Below are 12,876 nucleotides of genomic sequence, written 5' to 3'. Positions count from 1 at the left end.
AGTTCAACAAAAGATACGGGCCAAATGTTCAGTTTCATCTAAAAAATGGACTGAGATTCTTGTTTTCTTGTCAGCCTGTTATGATTTCGTTGTGTCGTCCATTACAGTGGACATGCTGTAAAATCTAAACTAAAAATATTTTTACAAAATTCTAAATTGTCAGTTGTTGTTTTAGCTCCAAAGAGGCAGGAAATCACACACACAAAAAAAAAAATTGAAAGATACTTTAGAAACATTTTATGGAACACCTGCAGTCACTAAGCGCGTCCAGTTGGTCCAGTTTTATTGTGTGTTAAGGACAGTCGACCCCAGGGGCTTTTGGTGGCCCTGAGGGTCTGACGGGTCTGGGCAAGTTTCCCCTTTTGCCTGGTTATGAAAGCATCCGCAGCAGAAAGTGTAATCTTATTTTTTCCTTTATCTCTCACACACTCTCACTGACTCAGCTGGCCAAGTTAAGGTATCTATCACCCAGTGGTGGAGTTGAGCTGTGTGTGACACCACAGGAAACTGGAATGGAAGGTCCTTGACAAAATCTTAATGCTGTGTGATTTTGCATGCTCATGTATCCAGAGCTAAAACAATTAGTTGAAATTGATGTCAGCTGACATAAAATGAATCTGCAACTTTTTAGATAACTGTTATCTAAAAAGTTAACTCATTTGTTACACAAAGACGGTAAATATTGCGTAGTTCAAGCTTCTCAGTCATGAGGTTTTTCTACTTTTTTGTCGTCTGTGACTGAATATCTTTGTGTTTTGAGCTGTTGGTCTGTCAGTACTGTAGGATTTAGGGAATCATAATGAAAATTTTATGCATCAAACCATTAATTAATGGACTCTTGTGAACAAAGACCCAATATTAGAGAAACAGCAGTTTATGCCATAGCTCAACAAACATAAGTCACCAGGACAGCCTCCTCTCTGTCCTTCAGTTTTTCCCTTTTTATCAACATTTGTCTCACTCTGTCTAATCATCTCAGCTGACCACACTGGGGTCATAGGTCACTGGGGGAAGGGTGAGAGGGCAGAGCAACTGCTTACCTGTTGGTGATTGAAGGCACTTTGCTCAGGAGGTCACGGTTCTCTGCTCGTCTAATGGAATCTACAGTAAGTCCGATGATCCATATGTGTAAGACAAACGTGGTGTGTTGATGCACAGTGTGGTTTTAAAGATATTGTATGTTTGATTGTATTTTGCAACAGCAGTTAGAAAAATTCCAAACTCTGATCTCTTTGACCCCCAACCTTTACTATCTCATTGATCTTGTCCATAGATAAGTTCATTGATTGTTTACATCACGTCTTTGAGTCAATCACACCGGCCGTCTTGCCACAGCCAGCCTATCAGAGCCCTCCCTGGAGCCAGTCAGGTCATTGATTGGTGGATGGGCTGCAGTCACACATCACTGTCTAACAGAATCTGTGCGTGTGTTTTGTGCCAGTGGTATATCAGCGCGTCCTCCTCAGTAAAGCAGAGCGTGGCTGTTGCTGTAGCAGCAGTAACAACAGGGTCACTGTCGGATGTTGGGCTGAATAGGGAACGCCAAAGTCCCACCTGGCTGCTGTCTGTTACAGGTGAGAGGGTAGAAAAGGCTCTGCTGAGGTGGAGACACGTGGTCGTGTCATCATCTGTCTAGGTGCAGTTATTGACGCCTGTTGAAACCAGGCCTTGTCCTGTACGGGCTTTTCCAGTGTCGTGGTTGGTGCTGTTCTTTGTCAGTCATTTTTGAAGCGTATTCATGGTAAACATGCATTTACCCTTAAAGGTACCTCAGTGACTGGCAGGGGGGATTTGTGGCAATTACATGTCATTGAACACATCCCTTTCTGACTGTAATGATTCTTCTGAATTGCCCAAAACAGAAATGGCTTTAAGAACATTTGCCTTTAAATCATACTCTGTATAGACTGTTTGTGAAGGTCATGAAATACATTGAAACCTCTGAGTGTGTGCAGTGTAATGCTGCACCTATGAGTTGTATTGTAATGCTTTGTACGATGTTAGGTGTGTTTGTATTTTTACTTGTAGCCTTTTAAAAGCAGATTAGAAACTAGTATTTTTATGGGGAGTCTCCCGATACCATGATCACAGAAAGAACATAAAGCTGGACTATAATGTGATCATACAATCTCCATCTTAGAGGTGAGAAGTAGAACTCTGAAGCTAAAAAACACCTTTGTCCAGTTCAGTACACTCGGGTTTAACCCTTTCGTTAGCTTTGTCATTGCAAACAGTTTAAATGCTAGCGCTCCCCTGTGGCTATGGATGATTGATTGTATCTTCTGAAAATTTGTGTTGAATCCAATCTTGATATGATCAGTGTTGACCCTCCGTTTGTTGTGGCAACATGGAATCTGGGCGTAAGGTCATTGTTTTTATGCTCAAAGTTCGCACGGAGGTTGTGTGTTCCCTGTGTTCCCCCACCCCAGACCCTGTTTCTAATCTGTGTATTCTTATAACAGCTGCTCCAGTCTGTCACCTCATCTGTGTGGGTGTGTGCTTGTGTGATTGTTACAACACTGGCAACCTTACTCCACCTGTTAAACACAAATATACACACCCACACACCATGGGAACCTGGCACACCTGCTTAACTTGTCCACAGAGAATCGGTTAAATATGTGATATATGATCTCATTAAACTTCAGTAGGAGCCACAGCTGAACAAGTTTACCTGCTGTTGTACTACAGTTGTGGCAGCAATACTGAGTGCTCTGTGCTTAATATCCATGCCCATTTTTACACACTAACCTGAAGAGGTCACGCTTATTGTGAAAGAAGTCCATTGCTTCCCACAACCCCGAAAGGGATAGGCGGTTTAGAAGATGAATGAATGAATGAATGAATGAATGAATGAATGAATGAATGAATGAATGAATGAATGAATGAATGAGTCCATTGCTTACACTGGCTGTATGTAATAGATTGATGTGGCTGAGGCAGCCCATTTTGAACTCTGGTGCTTCCTTGAACTGTCCTTAACTTAAAGACCAACCTTCAATTGATGCTCATTTAGTCATGAATATACTGTAGTTGTAGAGACATACTTGAGACTTGGAACCAGGTTTGCAGTGGCACTCTGTTTTCTGCTGAAGGTGATTGCAGTGATAACTGGAATCACCTTCTCAAGGAGAGATATCTGAAAACCTGAGCAGATGAACTTGATGCTTTTTGCATAGACAGATGTTTTCTTGTCGGGATAAGTGAGGAGAGAAACTGTGTGTCTTCAGTTATGTCAGCAGCATGGCTGTGGGGATGGCAGTGAAGGTCAGTCCACCACGTTGATCCAGGCTGAAATATCCCGACAACTGAAGGATTGCCTTGCCTAATAATTTTAGCATGCAGCTAGTAGTAGGCTAAACTAAGATGGTAATCTGGTGAATATTAGCTGCTACACCTCAGCATGTTAGCATCGTCTCAGTGAGCATGTTAGAGTGTGTGTATGCTTCATAACTAGAGGTAATAACTGCTATTGTCACAGTCCAAACAAACACAAAGATGAGGGATGTGATTGGTTGGTGTTTCAAAAGAACAAACCTCCAAAAACTACAGCTTAAGAATACTTTTTAAAAAATAAACAAACGAATGAATGATCTTCTCTTGCAGGTCCCGTCCTGGCCAGCATCTCTCCACACACTCCTTCCTGTAACACGTACACACTCTTAACCTCACTTCAGGGCACGACGTTCATCTAACACACACTCACACAACTTTACCACTCCACCCACACACACACACACACACACACACTAACGGGTTCACTTCGCACAAACACATCTTTTACCACACCGGCAGCAACATGCTGAGCCAGGACTTCTTGCAGAAGCTGAGGTTGCCAGATCTGGATGATGTCAGCCAGTGCATCAGAAGTGTCTCCACCCCCATGTTGGTCAGCATGGGGGCAGTGGCTGCCGCAACAACTTACTACCTGGCAACACGGCCCAAGGCCCTCCCACCCGTGTGCGACCTCCGCATGCAGTCCATTGAGGTTCCGGTAAGTTTCAGGGCGAGGTCTGTCTGTCAGTATCTGAAGTACTTGAGTTGACTTCATGGTCTGTAGGGTCTGAAAACTGCATTCAAATGAAGACCAATTTCACTGTGAAGTCAAGAAAGCAGAATCTTAAAACAGCAGTTTAATTTTCATGTGACAGTATCCTGCCTTGGTTTTAACAAGCACCAACAGCCAGTGTTTCTACTTCCTGTTCTGCAGTATGATTCAGTATTTTGTATATTTGTTAGTTATCCATACCTAGAAAATAAAGAGTAACGCTGCTGCTGGAATTACAATAATAAAAAAATCCAATCAATGGTAGCTCTGATGGCCAGCATTTCTTTCTTTCATCAGGGTGGAGAGTTTGCGCGCCGATCAATCCTTCTGAACGGGGACGGTCACTTGACACGTATTTACGACGACGCCAGAACAATGTATGAGTTCTTCCTCAGAGGGGCCCGAGTCTCCAGTGAGTCACAGATTCATCATGATGATTTTTAAATGTGGAGTTACTATAGAGCCTCTCAGTGTTGCTGTTGACCAAAAAGTATGGGGTTTAAACTTGACACCCTGCCACTGCAGTAAACTGTCCTTTAGGTCAGCAGCAGATCAAAAAATACAGTCTGTATGTGTGATGAGAAAGTTTATTCAGATAGACACAGCACTATTGAAATTCTTTCTTGCAACTTTCTTTTCTTATATCCCCCCTTCCTCTGCCCAATCACTCTGCTTTCATCCTGAAGATAATGGCCCCTGCCTGGGCTCCAGGAAACCAAAACAGCCCTATGAATGGATGTCCTACAGAGAGGCAAGTCTCACCATGAGCAGCTCCCCCTGTAAAAACATTATGGCCTGCAGCGGTAGAGCTAAAAATGCAAACAGTTGTTGACATTCCGTGGTGGTCCAACACCAGGGATTAATAATCTGTGTGTGTGTGTGTGTGTGTGTGTGTGTGTGTGTGTGTGTGTGTGTGTGTGTGTGTGTGTGTGTGTGTGTGTGTGTGTGTGTGTGTGTGTGTGTGTGTGTGTGTGTGTGTGTGTGTGTGTGTGTGTGTGTGTGTGTGTGTGTGTGTGTGTGTGTGTGTGTGTGTGTGTGTTAGGTAATGGAGCGAACAGAGAATCTGGGTTCAGCATTTCTTCATAAAGGACACTCAAAGACCGCCGACTCCCACATTGGCATCTTCTCTCAGAACAGACCCGAGGTACAGACGCATACTCTTTACCCATAATGCACGCTTGCCAGAATTTAGGTTTGAATTGTACTTCTTTCTTGACTCATGAGCCAAATCTGAACACGCAGACAAACATGCTTATTTTTATATTCAGTGTGACTCACACTTTCTGAGGATATCGTTATGTCAGATGTCCGTTGTGAATAAACATCCAGAAATCAGAAAGCGGACAGAACAGATGCTCCTCTTAGCTCCAGACCTTTTCTGAGAATCATCACATTTTGAAGTTTGCTTCAGTATCAATAAACCCTGACACTATCCATACATAAACAGATATTTACCCTCTGTTGCACTGTATATACTGTCTGTAAACTCAGAGATTTGGTCAAAAATGCCATCAGTCCTGACATTCACCTGGTAATGTCTGCACCATTTCACCATGGCAGTGCACATATAGTGTCTGTATAATCTTTCCAGTGTTGGTAATGGATCATCCTTTAATACTTGTTCATGTGTGTAGTGGACCATCAGTGAGCTGGCATGTTACACATATTCTCTGGTGTCAGTCCCTCTGTACGACACACTGGGAACAGAGGCCATTGGCTACATTATAGACAAAGGTAACGCACAGCAACAACGTAAATACATGCGTACACTTATAGTGATAGGGCTGCAGGCGACCTGATCGATGTCCACATGTTGTTTCTGCAGCTGCCATCTCGACCATAGTGTGTGACGTGGTGGACAAAGTTAACCTGGTGCTGGACTGTGTTAAAGACAAGGGGCACTCGGTGAAAACCATCGTGCTCATGGAGACCCCCAGTGCCGAGCTGGTTGACAGGGGACAGCAGGCTGGAATCCACATCCTCAGCCTGCAGGAGATGGAGGTCAGCAGGCAGCTTGTGACCACACCACTGTTTTTTTTTTAGTCCTGAATCAGGTCTTTGGCTTTTTGTGTACGTTCAGGGATTTTTTGTTTCATTCTTTTTTAGTTTGAAAACATTCTGTGTTTTTGTTTGCTCCACAGTTTTTGCGTTGTTCCTCTCCCTTTGTTCTAACCTTCCATTTTTTTTTTATGTTACTCTTCTTTATTTTTTAACTCGTTTTTGCTTCCCTCTCTTGTCACCTTGTTTTGTGCTTACTGCCTATTTTATTGCTATGTCGTAATTTTGATTTACTTTGTTCCAGCTGTCTCGTTTTAATTTAGATTTCCTTATGTCCTCTGTGTCTTCTGTTTCTTATGTGCTCTTCTTGTCGTGCAGGCTCTGGGGAAAGCCCACCATCACCAACCAGTGGTAAGTAAACACTGGCCTGTTAAATGACCTCTTACAGTTAATACTTCAAACATTTGGTTTGATTGTTGTCACTCCAATCCCTCCAGCCTCCACAACCTGAGGACATGGCTATCATCTGCTTCACCAGCGGAACAACAGGTGATCCACACACACACACACACACACACACACACACACACAGAGTAAAGTGCACCCAGTATAATTTCCATGAGTATCTGAAATATACGTATATTTCATATATACGTATATATATACTGCATATACGTATATACTTTAACTCAAAGGCTGTGTGTGTGTATACTTTCAGGAAACCCAAAGGGAGCTATGTTGACACATGGGAATCTTGTGTCTAACTGCTCAGCCTTCATCAAAACGACAGAGGTGAGGTGCTGATGGAATACTTGAGCTACAAGTCACAGTGAAACAACAGTATGAGGTTTCCTCCTCTACTTCCTCCTCTCCTTCTCTACCTCCTCTGTTCCTCCTCTACTCTACCTTTCCTTCTTTACCATCTCTCTTTTTCTACCCCCTCCTGTCCTTCTCCCAATCATCTTTCTTTTTCTACCTCCCCCTCTTCTGTATCTTCCTGTCTTCCTTTTCCTTCTGCCTCCGCCTTTCTCCTCCTCCCTCACTTGCATTGTTAGATCAGGAGGTGGAGGGTGAGGGAGGAATGAAATGAAACCTCAAGCACATTCTTTTTGAAATATAAACACCACTCTTTCATCCCTGTTTGGATACTGCTTTGCTCAAAAACTTAACAGTTAAAGCTGCAGTAGGTAACTTTTATAAAAGTATTTCTCTGTCATATTTGCTAAAACTGTCCCTATGCCCAGACAGCAGTACATGGAACATGTAATCTGTGGGGGAAAAAAAAGGCTTCATTGGTCCCACCTACTGCTCCTACTGCCATTTGCAAGAATCCACCTCGCCTGACACAAAACAACTAATCAGAGCCAGAGGAGCATCTGAGGGAGTGTCTGACATCTGTCAATCACTACTCACGCACGCTGTGACCCGCTCCTTCCCTCTGCTCATGCTGCCGGCTGCCGCTCAGTCAAACAGCTCTGTGAGCGGCGTCAGGAGGCTCGTGAAAGCTATGGCGGAGCAACGGTCACCCGCAAAGGAGAAACTGTCCATACCGCCGCTGCCAACAACAGCACATACGGCTAAGACAACAAATAACCATGAAGCTAATATGGTGATTGTTACAGTAACACTACGCAGCGCGTACCGTATGTTAGCGACTGTGATGTAGCGGCTGGGCAGAGTTAGCTTGTTTCTGATGCTAAGGCTAATGTTACTGGTTGTCACGGCAGCTGTACAGATGCTGCAGGGAGGAGGGGCTTGGAGGCAGGGCATGAGTGCAGCGTGACGTGAACTTGTGTTGGTTCAAATTTTCAGGCTAAGTCTGCTCTCTTCATCTTACCTGCTGCAGCTTTAACACAGGGACGCAGGCTTAGAACGTAAAATGTTTTTTTTAATTTCACTTATAACCTTGCTGTAACTGACAATACTGTTATTACTGCTGCACTTAAACAGCTAATATTGCCATCATGGCTTCAGCAGATTTACTGAGGAATAAAACAAAGGAGACGCCAGAAATTACAACATGAAATCAGAAAAGGAGCATATATTGTTGAGATAATGATCAGTTTCTGTTGAATGAAATTCAATGCCGGGATAGGCAGCAAAGTAGAGAGAGAGAGGGATGTTAGAGCAAGTTGACTTTGATTTAGCTTTATTGGTTTTAATGGATGAGGGGGCAGAGAGCAGGAAAGGAGGAATGGATGTCCGGCCTGTTGTACTGACAGTTCAAACCCTCCTCTGATTCAGGATCCAGACGTAGAACCACATGTGAAGAGGAAGAGAGAACAGTAAAGCTATGTTTGTTGGCAGAGTGAGGGGCTGTGGTTAAGTCTTTCCTCTTCTCTCCAGTCTTACGCTCAGACCACCGCAGACGATGTCATGCTGTCTTTTCTGCCTCTGGCCCACATGTTTGAGAGGGTGGTGGAGGTACAAATATTAACACTGACTCCTGTCCCTTCTTGTCTGTTTGTGTCCATCGTGTGCATTTGTGTCCCTGTCTGTCTGTCTGTCTGTCTGTCTGTCTGTCTGTCTGTCTGTCTGTCTGTCTGTCTGTCTGTCTGTCTGTCTGCACGTGTTTTAGGTTTACTGTCCGTTGTGTTCCAGTGATGTCCATATTTCCTTCCTGCCCTTGGCTCATATGTTTGAGAGAGTAGTACAGGTATTGTATGCTCCCTTAGCTCCCACAGGCACCCTTTGTTATAGACCCATCAATGTCCATACAAACCCTTTGTGTCCACCTCGCTTTTGTCTCACATGAAGCAGCTCTGGTCATCTGCTAACTGTCCCCCTCTGACAGGGAGTGATGCTGGTGCATGGAGCCAAGATTGGCTATTTCCAGGGAGACATTCGTTGGCTGACAGATGACCTGAGCACCCTGAAACCTACTGTGTTTCCTGTGGTACCCCGACTCCTGAACAGAATGTATGATAAGGTAGGTGGGCATGATGATAATCGCCACATAATCAGGATTGTTAACTCAGAGTTGAGGCACTGTGCATGCCTCTGAAACTCTGACCTCCATGCTGGACGAATGCAGCATAGACATTATGGATGATGATGATGGTGTTCCTAATAATTATGGTGAGCCTTCATGTGTGTGCCTCTGCAGATCTTCGGGCAGGCCAACAACTCTCTGAAGCGCTGGCTGCTGGGATTTGCCTATAAGAGGAAGGAGGCAGAGATCATGAAAGGCATCGTGAGGAGAGACAGCATCTGGGATCGACTGATCTTCAGGAAGGTCCAGGTACACAGAGCCAGCACAGTGTTTTACATTATTTACATGTGTTGGGGATGCAACTGATAGAGCTGTCAAGTATTAATGTAGTGTGCTGCCCTCTACAGGCCAGCCTCGGCGGTCGCGTGCGCCTCATGATAACAGGAGCTGCTCCCATCTCTCCTGCTGTCCTCTCCTTCCTCAGAGCTGCAATAGGCTGTCAGGTAAATCGAGCATGCTCACATTGACCCCTAACTCTTGTTTCATATGTTATCCTCTCTCTCTTCCGCCACCTTTAAGTGGAATTGTGCCATGTCCTCCACTCATCCACACTGTGGTAGTAATGATAATGATCTTAGTGTTTCCTCTGCGTCAGTTCTATGAAGGCTATGGACAGACAGAGTGCACTGCTGGATGCACCATGACCATGCCCGGGGACTGGAATGCAGGTAATAAATAACAAAGCTGCTTGACCTAACAACAATTTATGACTTACTACAAGTTTTTCTTCTTTGTAACTTTTGGTATGTAGCCTTGTTAAAGTGATGGACTGATTACTGAGCTTCACAAAAAGTAAACTTGAGATCACGTCAACAGGTCACGTTGGAGCGCCTCTGCCCTGTAACTTAGTTAAACTGGTGGACGTGCCTGAGATGAACTACCTGGCTGTAAATGGGGAGGGAGAGGTGAAGCACAAAGACAAACAGACTTCATGTGTTTTTGAAATTCCTGATAATGTATTTCATTCATGGCTGTGTATGTGCTTGGGTTTCCAGGTGTGCGTGAAGGGTCCTAACGTGTTCCAGGGCTATCTGAAGGAGCCCGAGAAGACTGTGGAGACTATTGATGCCGATGGATGGCTTCACACCGGAGACATTGGAAAATGGCTTCCGGTAGGTTCAGTTTTGTTGTTTGATTTCAGCCTCACGCATACCCTTTCCCTTTCAACTTCACACGTTTATTTCAGTCACCAGTTTAGTTCATCACATTCAGCGAGATTCCGTCAGCCTGGATTCGGGCAATTTGTGAATACAGGCGGAAAAAAATTAATTTCTGTGTGCATGCATGTTCGCAGAATGGCACTCTGAAGATCGTGGACAGGAAGAAGCACATCTTTAAGCTGGCACAGGGCGAGTACATCGCCCCTGAAAAGATCGAGAATGTCTACACAAGGTGTGATGCAGTGGCCCAGGTCTATGTGCACGGAGACAGTCTGCAGGTATGTGGAGGAAATTCTAAGTGTGTGTTGCAGATGTGTATGTGGAATTTTTCCCTGTTTAACTGCCATCAAGCAAAAACATGAGGCCCCCTTCGTTGGAACGTCTGTGACTTTATTGGATGTGTTGTGTTCATCTCAAGGCATGTCTGGTAGCAGTGGTGGTTCCTGACCCTGACTTCCTGTCTAGCTGGACCAAGAGGACCTTGGGACTGGAGGGCAGCTACCAGGAACTGTGTGGCAGACTGGTATAGTTTAATTACAGAACACAATTCCTTCAGACTGCACATTTACTGTTTCCTGTGCCCACACTGCAAAGCCATTTCCCTCCCTTTGATACATGTACATCCGCTTCTGCAGGTGTTTGTTCCTGCATGGAAAGACTGTGCTGTAGCTCAGATAATTTGGGAAGGATCACCTGATTTTAAAAGAAATTCTAACATTTCTAATCCATTGTATGATGAATTTAAAAGAACACATTTACGACATTACTGGTGGCGTTGATGACTGAAGGGAATGTGTCTAAACTGACTTTAAATGTTGCCTTGAACAACAAACTAAGAGCTAAAACTGAGTGAGGGTTATGAGGGAGTTGAGCCAAGCACCCACTGAACGTTGACTTACCAAAAACCATAGCGTGTGAAAGCGCTTATTAGCTCATTGGTCTGAGGTACCTCCCTTTTCTCTTCTGTACAGGAAGTCAAGGCAGCCATCATGGAAGACATGATCCGACTGGGCAAAGAAGGAGGCCTCAAGTCCTTTGAGCAGGTACAACTTTAACTTTGTAGTGTTCTAACAAGCTTTGTTCAGGCATGGGATGTTGTTTTCCTGGAAGTGAAACATTATCACCTTCTCTAACCTGCCAATGCATGCGTGTCCTTTAGGTGAAGGCCATCTGCATCCACACTGAGCTGTTCTCCATCGAGAACGGTCTGCTCACTCCAACGCTGAAGGCCAAGAGGAACGAAATGCGACAGCATTTCAGACCTCAGATAGACGAGCTGTACACTGGGATCAAAATTTAGAAGGACGGGAGGAGAACAAAATGAAGGAACAGACACAAGAGCTGTACCAAAGGTGTTTTTGGATGAAGAAAAAAGGAAGAGGCGGAGGGCAGAACAAGCTGAAGCACACAAAGGGAAGCAAATGAGGAAGTCCTCTCAGACCACAAGGATCATCAACCTGTTTAATCCTCATGAACAGTAGCAGTAGATACAGCAGGAACGTGAGGTGAAGTTGATTTTAATGGAATTTGATTCAGAGAATTTTGAACAAAATCAGTGACCTTCAGGACCTATGGCAGAGAATGCAAAACCTCTGAGGGGTCCAGAGTAGATTTTATGCTTAAAATGAATTTTGCCTATATTATGTACAGTACAAATGATGTGACAATGTGTTGATTCTAATCAGCTGTTTTATAATATTAGCTTCATGAAGGGCATTTTAAAGGGAATTATGGAAGTGCACCTCTGTAGCATCAAATATCTCAGGACTTCAGTGTGAAGAGCCACTCATCGTACCTCCTACACACACTCACACATGCACACACACACTCTTTAAGGATAAAGAGGGAAGACACAGGTGACACAGGTTGACTAAGAGTTAAATTTGGATCTAGAGCCATAATAATCACCCAAACATGTTCACACACCACAACTTCAACTTTTCGGTGACTTTGAAGAGTTTTTTTTTTTTTTTTTTTGTCACATATGTTTTTATTTTATGGTGTTACTTGAGTTTGCTCAGTAGAAAGTTGAAATCGACAATGGATAAAGGGATTGTTTCTGTTGTTAAATGTTTTTATGAATAAGCTTGGGTCCATTGAGGATCCTGGGAATCAGCAGAGAGAGCCATATTAGTCTAAATAAAGCTAGATGTACATGGGGAATTCAGTTACTACAGAACAATCAGGGCATAGGGAGACTATGTCAAGTGTTTTAATTTATTCATGACGCTAATAGGAAGAGATTTGTTGTAGAAATCAGTTGTTTTTAAATTATTATCTAATAATAGGATGATGCAGTACAATGAAATCCTCTTCAGGGTTTATGGTTTTAATTTCACAGAAGGACTTTTGGGGTCTTGTTTTAATTGTTTTGTAAAAAATGTTATTAAAAGTCATTAAAAGAGCTTTGTGATCTCATGTCTTCTGCTTTGTTTCGGCTGAACCATTGTTTTGCACCAAGGGATAGATTATTTGGTATTCATGAGGCAAAGACAGATTCGACCCTAATCTATTTTATTTAGTGTGGATTTTATTGTTCGTATACACAGGAGTAAGATTAAATAAAAGCATCCCTTTTTCTTGCTTAAGTGTAGAAGCTGGAATTGTTCGTGTTGGGTACTTTAAACTTATCAATTACAGTGTTCTTTATAAAGTTACGTACACTTCTTTTTTCATAC

General features: G+C 43.5%; 1 protein-coding gene across 1 annotated transcript; it reads left to right on the top strand.

Moving 5' to 3' along the window:
- Positions 1-3,745: 3,745 nt before the first annotated feature.
- LOC139331156 (long-chain-fatty-acid--CoA ligase 1-like) lies at positions 3,746-12,490 on the top strand. The gene is made up of 20 exons (XM_070962510.1): positions 3,746-3,994; positions 4,346-4,460; positions 4,735-4,799; positions 5,091-5,192; positions 5,683-5,782; positions 5,874-6,049; positions 6,425-6,457; positions 6,544-6,595; positions 6,765-6,838; positions 8,625-8,702; positions 8,841-8,975; positions 9,153-9,287; positions 9,386-9,481; positions 9,634-9,706; positions 9,855-9,943; positions 10,034-10,150; positions 10,333-10,476; positions 10,617-10,721; positions 11,170-11,241; positions 11,358-12,490. Exons 1-20 carry the CDS (start codon positions 3,800-3,802, stop codon positions 11,496-11,498), a joined length of 2,097 nt encoding a protein of 698 aa, XP_070818611.1. The 5' UTR covers positions 3,746-3,799; the 3' UTR covers positions 11,499-12,490.
- Positions 12,491-12,876: the final 386 nt, after the last annotated feature.

The sequence above is a fragment of the Chaetodon trifascialis genome, chromosome 5 (genome assembly GCF_039877785.1).
Source record: "Chaetodon trifascialis isolate fChaTrf1 chromosome 5, fChaTrf1.hap1, whole genome shotgun sequence".
NCBI classification, from domain to species: Eukaryota; Metazoa; Chordata; class Actinopteri; order Chaetodontiformes; family Chaetodontidae; genus Chaetodon; species Chaetodon trifascialis.
Note: the sequence above shows the minus strand (reverse complement) of the source record. Positions and strands in the feature narration are given on the sequence as shown.

Coding starts and splice junctions, on each gene's coding strand:
- LOC139331156 (XM_070962510.1), top strand. CDS start 3,800: ATGCTGAGCCAGGACTTCTTGCAGAAGCTGAGGTTGCCAGATCTGGAT. Junction 6,839..8,624: donor CCTTCATCAAAACGACAGAG/GTGAGGTGCTGA, acceptor CACGTGTTTTAG/GTTTACTGTCCGTTGTGTTC. Junction 10,722..11,169: donor AGGAACTGTGTGGCAGACTG/GTATAGTTTAAT, acceptor TCTTCTGTACAG/GAAGTCAAGGCAGCCATCAT.